General features: G+C 45.0%; 2 protein-coding genes across 1 annotated transcript; one reads left to right on the top strand and one right to left on the bottom strand.

Moving 5' to 3' along the window:
- The window catches only part of LOC309563154 (trypsin-like), a gene marked incomplete at both ends in the record, with an annotated part of 280,915 nt that overhangs the window by 218,499 nt on the left and 43,973 nt on the right, over nucleotides 1–18,443 (bottom strand).
- On the top strand, nucleotides 1,520–10,574 carry LOC309563155 (trypsin-like). Its single transcript, XM_082267490.1, has 5 exons — nucleotides 1,520–1,572; nucleotides 4,739–4,892; nucleotides 7,466–7,719; nucleotides 7,843–7,979; nucleotides 10,333–10,574. The coding sequence occupies exons 1-5, from the start codon at nucleotides 1,533–1,535 to the stop codon at nucleotides 10,480–10,482; spliced, it is 735 nt and encodes a 244-aa protein (XP_082123616.1). The 5' UTR covers nucleotides 1,520–1,532; the 3' UTR covers nucleotides 10,483–10,574.

Genomic DNA, 18,443 nt, shown 5'->3' with positions numbered 1-18,443 from the left:
CAGGCTAGCGACGTAGTACTACGTCACTTTGCCTGTGAGGGGCTGACCGCCGACGTAGATAGTCGTTAGGCAGTCGGCAAGTGGTTAACCAGTGCTCGGCCAGACACTGATAGTCACAAGACTATATATACTGCTGATGAGAAACGATATTTAGCCGTTCATATTTACTAAAATAATTACATGCCCATGTTCTGTATAGCGTGGGAGAGCAGATATAGTGAATGCAGAGTCCTGGGTTTAGTAATACTTAAATGGATCCCTCAAACGTGTTATTTAAAAGATTTGTGCATTGTCAATGATGCATTCAAAGCTGCATAAAATGATCCTCTCCCCCATCGTACGCTATCTTACCATGCAATGCCTTATTATGACATTAGTTTACCTATCAGCCACAAAAGGGCCAGAATTGAACAAGATGCCACTCTACGGACTTTAATGGGGTTTGACTCTGAGATTGGGTTCACCAAACATTTTTATTTCTTTGTTAATGAAGGACTTGTCAAAACTGTCTTGTTTTTTTTTTTTTTTTTACTTTTTTTCATGATTGAGTAGGGTTAGTCATTCATATGGGGGGGGGGGGGGGCAGGATCTGAGATAAACAAATATGGGGACAAGGTGCTATGTCAGGAGGGGTTCAACGTACCCCCTCCCAATTAGGTCATGTAGTTTTGGGGAGGATGAGGGCGTTCGCTTGTTCCCCTCCTTTCCTGGCCTGTCGGGGCTGCATGCTGGGATAAGGGTATGGATTTTGAGGGACCCAATGCACTTTTTGTGGGGGTTCTTTTTGGCATGGGGTTCACCTTAAAATCCTTTCCTTAGAGGCCATAGATGCTTCTCCGGTAACGTAAGCCTTATTAAGGTGGAAACTCAAGTACTGGGACTATTCCAGTGTGCCGATAACAATAATTATTTTTGGGTGTTGTTACTACTTGGGAGGGCAACCACAGGAATTTATTACTGTTTGCTGCCACCACCAAAATATTTTATGGTGTGAGGTGCGAAGTACCCCCTTCCCCATTCCACGTGTAGCCCACCCCAGTGTACAGCATGCTGAGAATAAGCATGAGTGACGGGCGTCTAATCAAATATCTTTCTCTTGGAGTTTACACAAAAAACTGGTATCATATGTAATAACATTAGCAATGTTTTTAAACTTTGGTCTTTGCTATTTTGATTCCTATAATATTTCTATTTTTTATTCATGCTTTGTAACAATCCTCTGGAAAGTTTGCACTGTATAAACAAACCTTATTTTATGGGGTTTCGGAATAAATGTTCTTAGCGAAACAGGTAAGATGATAAAGAGATCTTTAATCTTCTTTTTTTTTTGCCACGCATGGGAATTTTATACATCAAGCCATAAGGCAATTAGGGCGACTGTCCATAGACATGCCACAATATGATTTATTTAATTGTATTTCGTATTGCCAAGGCCATGTGTCCTTGGACAGAATCCCACCGCGCTTCTCTTCAGGGTATAAATTCAGGACAAGAGCAGCTAAAACTTACACTCAACATCTCAGAGATCCACCATGAAGTTCCTCGTAATTGCAGCCCTCCTGGGCTTGGCAGGTATGAGTTTTCATTGCACTGTACATAAGCTTTCTGTTGTCTCATGAGTTCATTTTTATTTAAATGGATCATAAACTAAGGGGTTTATTTGAAAAATATTAGTTGGACGAATGCCATGAGCATTCGTCCAGACTGTAAAGCATTTTCCATGAATCCTTTCCAGTATAACCCTCTATGATCGCCAGCTCCATCTGGGGGCCAAAATGCAGTATATATTAATGAAATAATTCAACCAGGAAATATACCACATTTTGGCCACTAGATGGAGTTGACAATAATAGGAAGTCATAGCATTAGAGAAAATATAGGTATCAAAACGATAGTATTGACTCTTTACTATATTGTATCTACGTAAAAGGCAAATACCTTACTTTGATATCTGTGGATCAACCTGTTTGTGGTAGGTTGTCTAATTTAATATTTCAAATACAATAAGGGGGGGGGGGGGATAGTGGCCATGGGACTTTAAATGAGGTAGGTTGCCAAAACAAATAAAAAAAATATATATTTTTTTTTATATACTTTTTTTGTTTTGGCAAAACAAAAAAATAAAAAAAAACAATAAATAAAATATATATTTTTTTCTTTTTTTTTTTGTTTTGACAACCTACCTCATTAAAAGTCCCATGGCCACTATTATCCCTCCCCTCCCCCTTATTGTATTCATAATTTCAGGGATGGAGGTTTGTTGCTGTAATACCTCAGAACATCTTCCTTTACATTAATTTAATATTTCAAAGGAGATTATTCATTCACAACATAGAACAACCCTATTTTTTAAAGATCTTTTGAAAATGGTAATTTCACTGCTCTCTTTTATATTGCAATAAGCTGAATTCCAGGCAAATCAAAAAGACACATATTAATGCAAATCTGTATTAATTATTACATAATTTTATTTATTTTTTTATTGAAATTTGACCTGGCATCAGCCACATAAAGTCCCTGTAAAGCAGAGCTCAGACTGGGAGAGGGACTACACAGCAGAGCTTATAATGGGAGAAAGAGAAGCGGTAAAAGGAGCTAGTTAGCTGTTCTGCAATGCCTGTGTGCTAGCAAGAGGCATCTTGATAGAAGGAGAAAGCAGAAATCAGGGAGGAAAAGGTTATTAACCGCAGAGGAAAAAAAAAAAAAAGCTAGTCTCCTACCCTATCAGGCGGGGTCTTGTGGCATGGCAGAGCTGTGTAAATCTCAGAATTGGATGGACAGAGTTGCAAACCCTTTGGTAGGTAGGTATAAAGCTCCCTCATGTTTCATCTGCGTTTAGCAGAAAGCCTGGGGTTCAGGTTTAAAATTATACTAAACATTAAATCCTCTTTCTTTGTGTGGATGACAGCACTGTAATTATTTTAATTAAAAAACAAAAACATCTAAGTACCTTTTTTCTAATCGATATACAGCGGTCACATGTCCAAGCTCTCTCCCAGCCTGTCTGCAGGGAAACATAAGCAGGAGGAGCTTCTAGTCCTCTGCTGCTCGTCACATGTTCAAAAAAAAAAACAGCCTTTGGCATACAGAGAAAAAAATAAATAATTCATATTGATAAACTGTTTTTATTTGTCATACAAATATATGTTAGAAATCAAATCTTTATTATTTCTTAGCAATAGCATGGTGTGGGCGTATTTCTGCCAGTCACAGGCTGTCACTCCCAGAGCTATTTTTCTCAGAGAATAGGTGCAGGAACTCCCCTCTTCTGACTTTTTCTTCGTCTCTGCCCCCTACCCACCTCTGAGCACCGTCCCTTGGTTCCACCCCTACCCACCTCTCTGTACCGCCCCTTTTAGAGAATACAGAACCAAGTATTATTTTGTGCTACTGTGGCATAAGTCACTTTGGCTGGGGGGCTCGTGGAACCCAGATTACTTTAAAGAGGTCAGGAAACTCCTTGTCCAGCTTCCCCGACCCCTCTTATCTGTAAGTCACCCTGTGTCTATTAGGGGCACCGGGTGACCAAGAACCCCAGTCGGGTCTGCACTGATCAGACTCCCTGTACAACCACTCCGGAATCAGCATTTCGTGTTAGCCCGGTTATCCTGGGCTCTATATATGTGGTTTGTGTTGAAAGAGTCTTTCACTTGAGACAATAATATTTCTGAACAGTGTCCCTCAGGAAATATATGAAGATGAACTGTTTGACTTTTCAGATTGCTAGAATATTGCAGGAGTGTCTCAAAGACCCTTGCTTGATAGTGAGGTGGGGTGGGGTTTTTTATTGTTAAGTACCTGTATCAATTTGTTCTATTGTTTGAGTCTGCCTTAAGATCAACCTATTATGGGAAGTATATGTGTATGTGGATTGGCTGCTAAGGGGGAGGGGGGATTGTCCCACAGTGTATATCTCTTTGTGCCTGTGTTTGAATAAACAGTTTTTATTCTGGTTCACTCCAAAACTTGTACTGTCGAATTATTGGGGTAACTATAGCCAGATTCACGGATCTCATGTTCCGGAGCTTAGGAAGCAGCTTCTTGGCGGAGATACCCAGTCGGGGTATCCAGAGTCCGTCACAGCTACTAAGTAATTTGTATGGAATTTAACAGACTCCATCCCAGAAACAGTAGACCACACCACAGCAACAACAGATCCCCCACACAACAATAGACCCCCCTAGCAACAATGGACCCCCTGCAACAAAATACCACCCCAGCCACAAAAAAATCCAGCAGCGACAACAGATTCCCCAGCAGCCAGCATCAATCAAGATATCAAAATAAGTGTTTTAGAATAAGAGGGAAGTGAAGCCTCCATCAATCTACATGTAATATCCTGCCCCCATTGTGTTTAGCTGGTTGGTGGGCATGGAGGAGGAGGGAGGGAGTGGGCTGTCAATTACCACTGTGTATACGCCCACATGTGTGACTCTATAGTCACATGGGCTGCTCAGATGTGATAGGGAGGAAATGCTCAGCATAGAAACTCACTAAGAACTTAGCATGTGCAGAGTTTCCAACACTGCTCTGCAAAATCCCTAGATGAATTGGGGACATGAACAGAAGGTGGAGATAGAGAGCAGCAGGTTCAACCTGGAAATGTGTGTGAGTATGAACATCATGTAATACAGCATTTATTGATAGTTTTTATGATGTGGGTTCAGTGACACTCTAAGCAATCTGTTGTTGCAGTGGCTGGACAATAAACAGTACTTTTCTCTATCTCTGACTGCAGCTGCCTTTGATGATGATGACAAGATTGTTGGAGGTTTCACCTGCTCCAAGAACTCTGTCCCCTACCAGGTTTCCCTGAACTCCGGATACCACTTCTGTGGAGGGACCCTGATGAACAGCCTATGGGTGATCTCCGCTGCTCACTGCTACAAATCGTAAGAGCAATTTCTCTTCTTCCTTAAATCCTGTATGTTTCCTGTTCAATCCTTTATTTTCTACATTTTTTTTAATAGTCAAAGAATATGTTTTCAGTAGTTATCATTAAAGCTGAAGTTTGACTTTCCTGGTTCCTTCCCCAATCCCCACCAACATGCTACTGACATTAAAACGAACGTTCTACTTTTTCAAATGCCTTATTTTAGTCCTAGCTATGTCATCACTGGGGCGCTGGGCTTCTCTATGCAATGTAGGCAGATCATGGCTGGTAGGAGGGGCTGGTAGGGTTCTGTACATTGCTTGCTGAAAACATCAAAGCACCCTGCCTCAGTTAGTACTTATTTCAAGAGCCCTCAGCCCTGATGCACGCAGTGGGCTTGCTTTTGGGGGGGTCTTTCAAATATGAATATGTCTTGATAGGTAGATGGTGGTCTGGAGGAGTGGGCTTTCCTAGGCAGGCTAAACTTGCACATAGACTGCCAACTCTGGGGTCTACATTTGCTCCTCGTATGGCTAACCCCCATTGTCTTCTGGCCAGTTGCCTGATTTACTGAATCCTCTTTTTCCTGGGTTTTCTCCCTGCAGTGGGTGGTCCTGGCAGATGCAGAAAGTGGTGCTGATATGATGACATCAGCATAACTGTCTGCATGAATACAAGATGCTCAGGGGTGGGGCTAGGGCTTTCTCCCTGTAGTAGGTAGTCCTGACATATGCAGAAAGTGGTGTTGACATGATGACATCAGCATAACTGTCTGTATAATTACAAGATGCTCAGGGGTGGAACTAGGGTTTCTCTTTGTGGTAGGTGGTCCTCACAGATGCAGAAAGAGGTGCTGACTTGATCACATCAGCATAACTGTCTGCATGAATACAAGATGCTTAGGGGTGGGGCTAGGGTTTTCTCCCTGTGGTGGGTGGTCCTCACAGATGCAGAGAGTGGTGTTGACATGATGACATTAGCATAACTGTCTCCATGAATACAAGATGCTCAGGGTTGGGACTAGGGTTTTATCCCTGTGGTGGGTGGTCCTCACAGATGCAGAAAGTGGGGCTGGCATGATGACATCAGCATAACTGTCTGCATGAATACAAGATGCTCAAGAGTGAGGCTAGGTGTTTCTCCCTGTAGTGGGTGCTCCTGACGGATGCAGAAAGTGGTGCTAAAATAATGACATCAGCATAGCTCTCTACATGAATACAAAGGTGCTCAGGGGTGGGGCTAGGATGCACTGCAATCACAGTCTATCCATAATCTTATGCGTCAAGCGATGCTGGGAAGACTGAGGACAACTTGTGTTGAAGAAAAGGTACTGTTGGGGGCGTGGCCTGCAGCGTGTCGAGCTGGACGTCTAAGCTGTGAGCTCTGCTGCATCAGGGCACAATCCAGCTCCATCCGGGCTTACCGCTGATACGATCACCGCGCAGATAGACTCCTCTACCTGCCGAGATGCCAGGGAATGCTTCTAAGAAGTCGCAGGAGTAAGGGCAGCCCCAGAAGCTGACGGCCTTCTTCTCCCCTCCGCCATTCGCTTCCAGCCAAGATGGCGCCGGCCGGCTCTCTCTCTCCCTGCACCAGCTGCATCCCCAGATGACTCTGTGACCCCCAGCCTGGCTCCCATGCCGATCCTTTATATCCACACCACACTCTGGGAGTCCTGAAGCCCTTGGTCTCTGTATCCGAGGTAACTCTACCAGCAAGGAGGTGAGTCCTATGGGGGATGAAGAGGATGACACTAGGGCCCTCACTGACTCTATCAACAACTTTCCCACCAACAACCAGCCTGTCCTAGATACAGTCCTCAAGGATATGCTAGTGTCCCTTAAGAGCTCCCTCCAAAATGACCTGGTTTCCTGCATGCACAAATATGGGAAGGATCTCCAGGCTGTTGAACAGAGGGTGGACCATATTGAACGCAAAATGGGGGAGTATGCTTCTACTATAAACGAGCTTGTTGATGCTAATAATAGCAGGGAGGATGAGATGGATAAGCTACAGGCCAAAATGGCAGATATTGAAGATAGGGCAAGGCCTAACAATCTAAAGATCAGGGGAGTCACTGCCCTATTCAAAACCTTGCTCCCTGAAGCCACAGACGTGGACGTGACCATAGATAGGATACATCGTCTTCCCAAACCGTCCTATCTGGCTGACAATGTCCCCAGGGACGTAATCCTGAGTTTGCACTTTTACCATATTAAGGAAAAACTTATGCTTACTGCCAGAGACAGAGCTATGTTCCCTCCACAACATGCTCATCTTCAGTTCTACACTAACCTTCCCAATACACGCTCCAGAAGCGTAGGAATCTTACCACAATCACCAAAGGACTACGTAACCATAAAAGAAAAGGTACTGTTGGCAAACGCATCAGACTGAAAGTATTTTTTTAGTATTAAAAAAATGCCCATAAGTGAAGCTTAAACCTTCCCCAACCAATTACCCTATTACTCAACCTAACTGCTAAGATTGAGCACTTAAAGGCACACTGGTGCTATGTAAAATACATTTAATTACCTACATAAAGATCATTTTACCATGTGATAAATATGTATGTTTTGCAAATTTTTCCAGGAGCATTCAGGTCAGACTAGGAGAACACAACATTGCCCTGAATGAGGGTACCGAGCAGTACATCAACTCTGCCAGGGTCATCAGACATGGAAGCTACAACTCCAGAACTCTGGACAACGACATCATGTTGATCAAGCTTGCCTCTCCCGCCACCCTCAACTCCTACGTCAAGGCCGCACCTCTGCCCTCTGGCTGTGCCCCTGCCGGCACCAGCTGTCTGATCTCAGGATGGGGCAACACTCTGAGCAGTGGAAGTGAGTCACAAAATATTATTTCTTAGCCTTGTGCTTCACATCTAAATCTTGGAAAGGTCAACAGTAGAAGATTATTATTTTTTTTTTTTTGCTGACCTTTATTTTTGTTTTTTTCCCTTTTAGCTAATTATCCAGATCTCCTGCAATGTCTCAATGCCCCAATTTTGACAGATAGCCAGTGCCAAAATTCTTACCCCGGAGAAATCACCAGAAATATGTTCTGTGCTGGCTATCTGGCCGGTGGAAAGGACTCCTGCCAGGTAATCTATGATCAGTTTTGTATTTGTAGAGTTATTTGCGAGTAGGGTGGGGAAACAAAGTACTATATCCCCAAACGTACAGGAATAAAAAAAACTTGCAAAGCCAGCTTTTTGAGATGGCAAATATTAGAAAACACAGTTTTAGGGCTCTTTGGTGCACTTCAAAAATAAAGTTCCTTACATTAGTATCCCCACACAGGCAGTTCAGCTTCAAACAGCATTTAAAGCTAACAAAAAAAGCTTCCTGTTCCTAGCAGCTCACTTCGGGCTACACAGCTCTCAGCCTGGATAACAGACTCTCAATCCAGTTCGCACTATGCTTCTGCACCACTGAGACTCCAGGTGCCCGTGCCAGCCTGGTCAGTACAGATGTGCCCCTGCTGCTCCCTGTAGCACTGCCCCTTGCCCTGGCTGCTCCTGCACACACACAGCCTGCTGGTCCTCAGTAAAACTTGGACAACGTGAACTTCATACCTCCAATGACTCTTTGAAGCCTCCAAACTCCAGAACTCATGCTTGGTGTTCCAATTCCAATTATCTATGCTTAGAACAGCCACTCTGGAGTCTCTCAATCTCTATTCGTGAGAAGCCTGTGCGGCTCGTTTTTTTTTTTTTACAGCTGCAGGGCCCAACACTGTCACTATGTAAATACTGTATATATATATATATATATATATATATATATATATATACACACACTATATCGTAACAAATTGGGACGCCTGCCTTTTCACGCACATGAACTTTAATGGTATCCCAGTCTTGGTCCGTAGGGTTCAGTATTGAGTTGGCCCACCCTTTGCAGCTATAACAGCTTCAACTCTTCTGGGAAGGCTGTCCACAAGGTTTAGGAGTGTGTCTATGGGAATGTTTGACCATTCTTCCAGAAGCTCATTTGTGAGGTCAGACACTGTTGTTGGATGAGAAGGCCTGGCTCGCAGTCTCTGCTCTAATTCATCCCAAAGGTGTTCTTTCAGGTAGAGGTCAGTCAAGTTTCTCCACCCCAAACTCGTTCATCCATGTCTATATGGACCTTTCTTTGAGCACTGGACCAAATCATTTAGTGGAGGGGGATTATTTTTCAGGGGTTGGGCTTGGACCCTTAGTTCCAGTGTAGGGAACTCCTAAGGCATCAGCATACCAAGACATTTTGGACAATTTCATGCTCCCAACTTTGTGGCAACAGTTTTGGGATGACATGACTGTGCACCAGTGCATAAAGTCCATAAGGACATAGATGAGTGAGTTTGGGGTGGAGGAACTTGACTGGCCTGCACAGAGTCCTTACCTCAACCCGACAGAACACCTTTGGCAGTGTGCCAGTGCAGGCAAAGGCCACAAACTCCAACTGAACTTCCTGTTTAATTCAAAATACATTCCATGTGCATCCAAACAAGTTATGTTTAAAGCCCTATGTTAATTTTAATTAGACATGCAGATCCTGAATATAAAACTTTATCCCCTGCCAGCATGCTTTAGAGAAGTTCCCTTAATCACTGTGGGGATGTAGTGGTCTTTCTGTAGAAGTCTAGCATGCCCCTTTGTTGAGCTAGATCCAGAGTTCTCCGATCAGCAGGGAGCATGGGGCTTTGGTGGTTATAGGTCTGACACAGCTTGGGTGTGTTAGACCTCTGCAGAGAGACTAGGACTTCCCCACAGAAAGCAAGGGCCCCACTCTGCAGATGCTGGCAGGGGATATGCATTTCGTCCTAGGCTATGGCTCCTTTAGAAAGAAAATGCACTGTAAGACAGTGAACACCTTTTGATTGTATACCTCTGGAATGTATTTAGCTTATTGAAACTGAAAGTTCAATGGGCTTTAGGTATTACACAAGATATACCACAAGGTATAAGAATGCCACAGGTCAGCCTTTCTTTACTGTTTGAACACAGAGGAACCCTTGAAATAATTTTCCAGTCTCAGGGAACCACTGCTAAAAATGACTAAATCTACAACTCATGATACATTAGTGTGATGGTCAGTGGGAAGAATGCTCCTTGCACGTATGGTCATTGGGAAGAATTACCCCCTTCTAGATAGCTAAAAAGATCAATGGTGTCAGTGGGAACTTATCTGAGAGGCAGAAGTTGCTCCTTGCTCAATGAACTCTAGCAAACTCTCGAGGAATGCTAGGGTTCCATGGAACCCTGGGTGAGAAACCCTGCCATAAGTAATTGTTCTCTTAATGAATTATTTTCCTCTTACAGTATATAAGATCATTTGACCATACAGCACTGCTGCAGTGGTTATGCAAGTTCTCTAAGTTTTACATCTGCTAAAAAGGAGATTGTTCTTTTAAATGTGGTTGATGACTGAAGATGTCTATTTGATTTGAAAAATCTGTCTCCTCAGGGTGACTCCGGTGGCCCCGTGGTCTGTAACGGACAGCTCCAGGGTATTGTCTCTTGGGGATATGGCTGTGCTCAGAAGAACTACCCCGGAGTCTACACCAGGGTCTGCAACTACAACTCCTGGATCTCCAGCACTGTGGCTGCCAACTAAATCTCTATCCAGAAGGATCATTTCTAATGATTTTAGAAAAATATTGCAAATACTATCTGCATCAATGAATAAACTAACACTAATGGCCTAAACTATGGTGTGATTTTTGTTTTTATATTCAACCTATAAAAATACATGTATTCAGAGTATAGCAGCAAGTCAATTAAACTCCTGGGATATTGATCTGGTCAGTTAAATAGCAGAGGGGGTGGTTAATTGGTTTCAGCTACTTCAGTGTTCATGAAATGAACAACAGGGGACCAATTTTTAGTTTTCAGTGCTCTCACACTTTGAATGACAATTGCGCGGTCATGCTACACTGTACCCATATGAAATTTTTATCATTTTTTTCACACAAATAGAGCATTCTTTTGGTGGTATTTAATCATCTCTGGGTTTTTTATTTTTTACAAAAAAAAAAGAAAAAAGACAGAAAATGTTGAAAAAAAAAGTTTTTCTTATTTTCTGCGAGTAAATTTTGAAAATAAATACATTTTTCTCCTTCACTGATGTGCGCTGATGAGGCGGCACTGATGGGCACTGATAGGCTGCACTTATGGGCACTGATGAGGTGGCACTTATGGGCACTGATGAGGTGGCACTTATGGGCACTGATGAGGTGGCACTGATGAGGAGGTACTAATATGCCACACTGATGAGCACTGATAGGCGGCACTGATGAGGACTGAGAGATGGCACTGCTGGGCACTGAGAGGTGACACTGCTGGGCACTGAGAGGTGGCACTGACGGGCGGCACTGATGGGCACTGGCGGGTGGCACTGATTGACACTGACGGGTGGCACTGATGAGCACTGATGGGCGGCACTGATGAGCACTGATGGGCAGCACCATCAGTGCCCACACTCAGTGCCCATAGTGCTGCCAGTCAGTGCTCATCAGTGCCTAGATGAGCAGCCACTGATGGGCACTGACTGGCAGCACTATGGGCACTGATTGTGGGCACTGATGGCGGGCACTGTGGGCATTGATGGTGGGCAGTTAGTGTGTTTAGTTTACCTTTGTTGTAATCAGGGCACTGGTGATCAGTGCCCTGATTACATTTTTCTTTGTCCCCGACGGCTGATCGGCTCTCTCCTTCCTCACACTGCAGTCTCTGTGTGAGGAAGGAGCGCTGGCGATGATCTCATATGTTTACATATGAGATCATCTCTCATTGGACGGTCCGATCACGTGGTGAATGGCCGCTGTGATTGGCCATTCACATTGGCCATTCATTCGTTTAAAGACGGCCTCCCGAAAATGTGAGTCCGCGCTGCAGCCGTACTTCGGCTACAGCTCGGATGGGAGGTGGTTAAGTATTGCAAGTAGTTTTTTAAAAAAGTTTGCTACTCAAGTACTGAAAGTAAAAGTACCAGTAGTTTTGAAAAAAAATTGCTACTCAAGTACTGAAAGTAAAAGTACAAGTACTGTGTTATGTAGTTATTAAAGAAAGAAGTCAAAAGTTTGAACATCATGTTGTTTTTTATTATTTCAAATGCAGCTTTTATTTATACATACAGTAGCATTTATTTTCGTATGTGCTGATACTACACATGTTTTGAGCTTCATGAGACCTGCTATCTACTGTTCTGGCAGTGGTAATTTTTATAACAGTAAAATGTAGTGAAGTAAAAGTGGAAGTAGGAGAAAAAAATTCTACTCTAGGAAAGTACAGATACCGCCTTTCGGTACTTAAGTACAGTAGTGAAGTAGTTCTACTTAGTTACTATACATCTCTTCACCTTTGTGCAAGGATGAACAGGATTAGCACTGCCAGAGCCCTACAAAATCACCTCTAGCAGGCCAGTGGTGTGAATATCTCTGACCAAACAATCAAAAACAGACCTCATTATGGCGTCCTCTAGTGGGCCTTGTGCTTGCTGCCTGGCACAGTGGAGCTCGTTTGGCATTTGCCATTAAACACAAGAATAGGCAGGTCCACCACTGGTGCCCTGTTCTTTTCACAGATGAGAGCAGGTTCACCATGAGCACATGTGACGGACATGAAAGGGTCTGGAGAAGCAGTGGAGAATGTTATGCTGCCTGTAATATTGTTCAGCAGGACCGTTTGGTGGTGGGTCAGTGATGGTCTGGGAGCCACATCCATGGAGGGACGCACAGACCTCTACAGGCTAGACAATGGCTAGCCACCCTGACTGCCATTTGGTATTGGGATGAAATCCTTGGGCCCATTGACTGACCCTACGCTGGTGCAGTGGGTCCTGGGTTATTCCTGGTACATGACAATGCCCGGCCTCATGTGGAGAGAGTATGCAGCCAGTTCCTGGAGGATGAAGGAATTTATACCATTGAATAGCCCCCACACTCGCCTGACCTATATCTAATAGAACACCTCTGGGACATTATGTTTCGGTCCATTCGATGCCTACAAGGTTGCACCTCAGTCTGTTCAGGAGCTCAGTGATGCCCTAGTACAGATCTATTGGTATGGAGGTTGGGTACAGGAAAAGGAGAGTGGTGAGTTAAAAAACCCTCATCCCTCAACTGAATAGTGAGCGTAAAAGAGGAAGGGGACCCCCTAAATGGGACTGTAGCGAGTAATAACTCATAAATATGTCAAAAAGGTATAAATGTATTAATACAAAATGAAAAGTATATACCGTTTACAAATATATGTTCAAATGACTTTAAAATCTCAGAAATGGCGCCTGAACAAAGCTAAATTGTGACGAACGTGACATGGAGGAACCTGGGGTTTGGTCCTGGAGACCCTACGCGTTTCAAAAAGTCTCTTCCTCAGGGGCTTTTGACCATAGTTCCATTACAGATATTCATGTGATACGTCACAGTTCTAAGCATAGTCGCCTGTATAAAAACTTTAGCTGTTCGACCCGCAGGGAGTAGTATGCCCGAGATCGCTCCAAGATCCCACAATACCTTCACCTTACCAAACACCAAAAGTGGAGAGGTGTAGGTTTTGAGAGCAACGAGTGTGAGTAGGAAGGAGGGGGCCGGCACGTCAAGACATCACATGGGGTCCAAAATGTAGTGACACAGGAGTATCCAGATTTAGACTTGCAATTCTTAGAACTGAAATATTGAAAAATATATTTGTAAGAAGACTGGATGCGTAGTGCTGAAAATTATACACTCAGCACGATGCCATTCCACAATTGTCAATCTCCCTATAGTTCAGAATTGGATATATATATGTATATATCACTCTACACAACAGACATAGATTTGTATTATAAATCTGTTAGTGGTTTTGGTGATTTAAGGTTTCTTATGCCCCGTACACACGTGCAGATTATCTGCAGACTTTTGTCTGCAGACTTACCTTTTCTATGTAGTGCAAGGGCCTGCTGGATTGCATACAAATTGAAAGTGTTTAGGTTTGACCTCATATTATATGGTTTTGGTAAGTCTGCAGACAAAAGTCTGCAGATAATCTGCACGTGTGTATGGGGCATTAGTAAACAAAATTTCATTGCTACTTCACAAGATTGTATATATATATGTATAGGTATTAGGTGACCATATACACCCACCGTTTAGGTAGCGAGTGATTGATTGTAAATTTAAGGACCCACACTTTAGGCTTGTAAGTCTAATAAGGAAGATATTCAGTGCACATCCTCTAGGTGGAGCACTAGAGTAGTTGCCATCTGCTCTTGAAAATAAACAAAAAGGAAGACATATGTTTTAGCTAATTATATAGTGTAGAATGATTAAGGAAATCTAAAAAGTATAGAGTTCTTTTTACCTCCTTTAGACAGAAAGCTTCCCAGTGTGTGTGTTCTCCTCCTGGCTGGAGTGTCTCAATTGTACTGAGACATCCAGCATTTTATATGTGCAAGTGTAATTCTAATCTGGATCAGCTGCATCAAAGCGGGCCCCCTGGGTGGGCGGTGCAGAGGGTGACCCCATGGAGATCCACCATCCAATGGGAGTCATGTGTCATTACAGGTCCGATTGGCGTCTGGACGATCTGGGAGGAAATACCCCAGGATTACCCCAGGTGGCAGCCCCAAGTGTGTGGGCTCCCATATTCAGCAGCAGTGCACTACAGTGTACTGCACTAGCAAGGTATTTGACTCGCCCAGGCTGGGGAAGGTTTAACCCCCAGGACCTCAGTTTTCAGGCGTTTGGTCTTAGGCCAGCCTTCCACCCTGTGTGATACATAAATAGAAGTAAGGTGCAGTCCTCGGGCCGCTACGGTAGCTCGAGAGTGAGTGAACACACCAAGTTCTTAGAGTCCAAGAGTTCAAGAGCCAGCATGTAGCCCCACAAAATGCTGGGGTTTCCGGTAGACACTACCAGTAATTGCAGATTACCATTTATGGACTAACACTTTTAAAGTTATGCTTTAACCGTCACGCCCCATTAGTTAGTTTGAATGAGCCCAGCGGATGCTCATGATTTTAGAAATATCAATTATGACCTTAGAATAATCATCCGTAACACACACTGTCACATGCAGACAGGAATGTCCGAAGGATTTATCCTAACAGTAGCGCTCTTTCAGGAGATAGGTTATTTTGGATCAGTTTGCGTTTAAGAGCTTAGAGACAAAGTTAACACTTTTTAAAATAAGGCTTAATTATAAGAAAGGTTAAAATTGGTGCGAATAAAAATATTTACAGAAAAATGGGTTACAAAGAAATAGAGACACAATACAGCAATTTAGAAACAATGAAAATACTTGCATTAAAACGGTCCTTAATATTATCTTAGTTTCAGAAGCTGAACAGGTATGATTGGTTCCCCTTGAGCGATGTTATGGCTTGGATGGTAGGATGAGAACTTACTCTCTATCAGTTCCTGTCCTTTTTCTCTGACCCTCCAGGGGGTGTCACCAAAAGTACTTGGCCAATAGGCTCTGGGTCCATGCGCGGTCCCCCTGGAGCTCATACATGCTAAGACACATCCCGTTTAGACAGAGTATTAAAATAACTCATATCTGGAAATATGTAACGGTTACATGCTTGAAACTGACATTGGAATGTACAATATTTAATCTATTTTCTACAGACACTAAACACAGGTTATTTCGGAATAACCTCTGACCTGTAAGGCATCTGATTGCTAGCCTGTCTTTCCTAGGCATGAAGGTGTTCATGTTTGATCTTAATTAGATCGGTATTTTATGGGGAATCCAAATATCTACTTTTTGTCAATGTGTTATGTTCGGGTAAAAAGGTATGATTCGAGCATGGATTGTGAGATGTAAATTAACAATTTGGCTTGGGGAATTTACAAGGCAGCTTCACTGGACATCTGCTCAGACCCCATGCTGTTCTCGGAGACCCACCTCCTGCTAGAAGGGCAGATAAGACTTTACAACCTGCCAGCCAGGATGTGTTTGGAGATAAGGCACTCTTTTGAGGCCTTGCATACTAATGCCAAAGGGAATATGGGGGCTACTTTGAGTGAGAGAGAGGGGGGAAGGAAATATCTCTGCTGAGTACACATCTGCTGCTACAGCTTAAACTGGAATGCTGCCTGTGTCACTGAACAAGATGGCTGCTTGTGGGGACAAGGATGGTTGCTCGCGACAGCTTTTAGGGTACTCCGGGCACAACATCATTACACCTCCCCCTTTTGTGGGTGCATAGGAGAGGATTACAATTTCCCTCCGGACGCACCCGTCTCCTGCGGCTCGGCTTGACGCGACAAACCATCAGCGTTGCCATGGGTGCTGCCTTTCTTCTGCTGGGTGACAGAGGCTACTCCCCTGGGGAGCAGCTTCCGGCTCAAATAGAGCATGAGAGTTTCCTCTCCTTTAGCATCCCTCTGGCCTAGGGCTGCATCTGGCCCAAAGGCAATGGCATAGGGTTGTGCCAGGACTGGGCGTTTCAATTCCGGGCCCCAGGTCCCAGGTGCATGGACCAGTACCTAAGTCAGGGCCGGACGGTCCTTCTGACACACTGGCGTCAAGGATGCCAGTGTAACCAGGGTACCATTGGGTTGGTCAGTCACAGGTTCAGCTGAGCCACTGTCGTCGCACCTCAGCATCCTCCTGTGGCCAGCTGTACCCAGGAATGACGTACCCAAATTTGTGGTTTGAGGAGTAGGCCAGGTCCTGGTATCCTCAGTTCCAGATCTCTGGGTGCCTACTCCTCCCTGCTGTTCCCAGTACCAAACTGCTGACAGGTCCATCTGACAGTTACTATGCAGAACTGCCAAACTAGGCCGTGCCAGAATGTTTGGGACTGTGGACAGGAGCTCTGGGTGTTCCCCCCAGACAGGGCCGAACACTACCAGGCCCCTAAAGCAGGCCACTGCACCAGGTTCGACCTCTCCCCGTGGATCCCACGTGACCCTTAGGGAGGTGTCTTATGCGTTCCCAACCCCATCTAGCACTGCCGTAGACGCAGTTAAGCCACATGGGGTGGGGAAGGCTGGCTCGTCCTGAGCCTTCCAGGTTAGAAGGTTTGGTCCACGCCCCCTGCTCAGGTTCAAGGTGGTTAGACAGCGGGCACCAGCCTGCTGCTTTGACACCTCATTGTTCCTGGGCATGGGGCAGGCCACAATCGCAGGGCTGACATTCAGCCTGCTAAAGGCTCCACAAAGCCTTCTCTCGGTCTCCTGTTCCCCATCGGCCTGCGCCTCCTGTGAGACAGGGGGGGTCGCAGGTATGGGGGGAGCAGACACCCAGGCGCGCATCTCGTGGACGTCAGGGTGTGTCCTCCCAGGGTCTCCAATATCTCTGACGGGGCATGCGGTAAGCACTGCCAGCGGCATAGATACCTGGAGGGAGAAGGGGGGCTTCAGCTGAAGGCCCAAACCCACGCCCTGAGTGTCAGCTACCGCTAACAGGATACCTGTCTTTCCCAGTTCAGGGATACTAACTCTGCCCCTGGCATGTGCTGGGCTAGGATGCTGTGTGAGAATCAGGTTAAGCCACAAGCCCTGGTGCTTCACTCCGGGCCGGCCCCTTCTGATCTCACAGAGACCCTTACCACACAGATCAAGTGACACCTTCAGTACATGTCGGTGAGGTTGACTGGACACAATGAACAGCTGTTTAACCCCTTCAGTTTCCAGGCCTCCTGCCTGTTGTCCTGTCACACCTATCTGCCCATTGTCCCAGTCAAGCTGTTTACTCATCACATCAGGGGGCCATTCAGCTCCATTCCTGAGTGATTGGAAAGTCTGGTCGATCCGCAGTGCTGCCTGACAGGCAATACTATAAGTCCCAGCCAGCTGTCCTGTGGCGAACAAAGACAGCTGCTGAGGCCTAACAGAGGTGGAGACCACTGGGTCAGAACAGGGAGAGGGCACCAAGACCTCCTCCTGCTGCTCTGCTACCAGGGCCTGCATCTCCACTGTTGGTGCCGCACTGCTAGGGACCACCAACATGGGTAAAACATCATTAGCATTATGATTAGTATCAACATTATCATCATCATCAATATCATCATCATCAACATTATTTGCATCATCATTAGCCTCATCATGAACATTACTACAGCATACCCCTGGTAACTTCACAGGCAAGAGGGCCCCCCTTCCTTCTTCAAAAGATGGAGGACCTGGTAATTCAACACCACCCTTTCCCTCCCCCTCTCTCTGTCCATCCATAGGTTGCCCAGACATTAACCCAATATCTGCACACAGTACCTTGTCAAGTCCAGAGAGTTCCGTAGAGGCATCCAGGGTGCTTTTAGCAGGGGTGTAGTAAGAAACAAGGGTGCCTAGGTCGGCACCCAACAAAACATCTGTGGGGATTTCCTCAGAGACTCACACCTCCCTCATCCCACTCCCAGCACCCCAATCAATGAAAACACGGGCACGGGGTACGTGAGGGTAAAAACCTTTCCAGGGATGATGTCCCTTCTTCTTATCACTTCTCGTTTGACCCGGGTGACTTCAGCTCCTGTGTCCCGGAAACCAGTGACAGCAGACTGAGAGCGATTGTCACCGGGTTAATTAAACGATTAACCCTTTCTCTGCCACCACCGCTACGTTTGAATGAGCCCAGCGGACGCTCATG

This window comes from Pelophylax lessonae (assembly GCF_965119305.1).
Source record: "Pelophylax lessonae genome assembly, chromosome: 9".
NCBI classification, from domain to species: domain Eukaryota; kingdom Metazoa; phylum Chordata; class Amphibia; order Anura; family Ranidae; genus Pelophylax; species Pelophylax lessonae.
The sequence above is the reverse complement of the archived record's forward strand: the minus strand, read 5'-3'. Positions and strand labels throughout refer to the sequence as shown.

Excerpts from the sequence above, each read along its gene's own strand:
- LOC309563155 (XM_082267490.1), top strand. The coding sequence starts at position 1,533 with ATGAAGTTCCTCGTAATTGCAGCCCTCCTGGGCTTGGCAG. Across the intron at positions 4,893-7,465 it reads GCTGCTCACTGCTACAAATC|GAGCATTCAGGTCAGACTAG; the intron begins GTAAGAGCAATT and ends AAATTTTTCCAG. Across the intron at positions 7,720-7,842 it reads CAACACTCTGAGCAGTGGAA|CTAATTATCCAGATCTCCTG; the intron begins GTGAGTCACAAA and ends TTTCCCTTTTAG.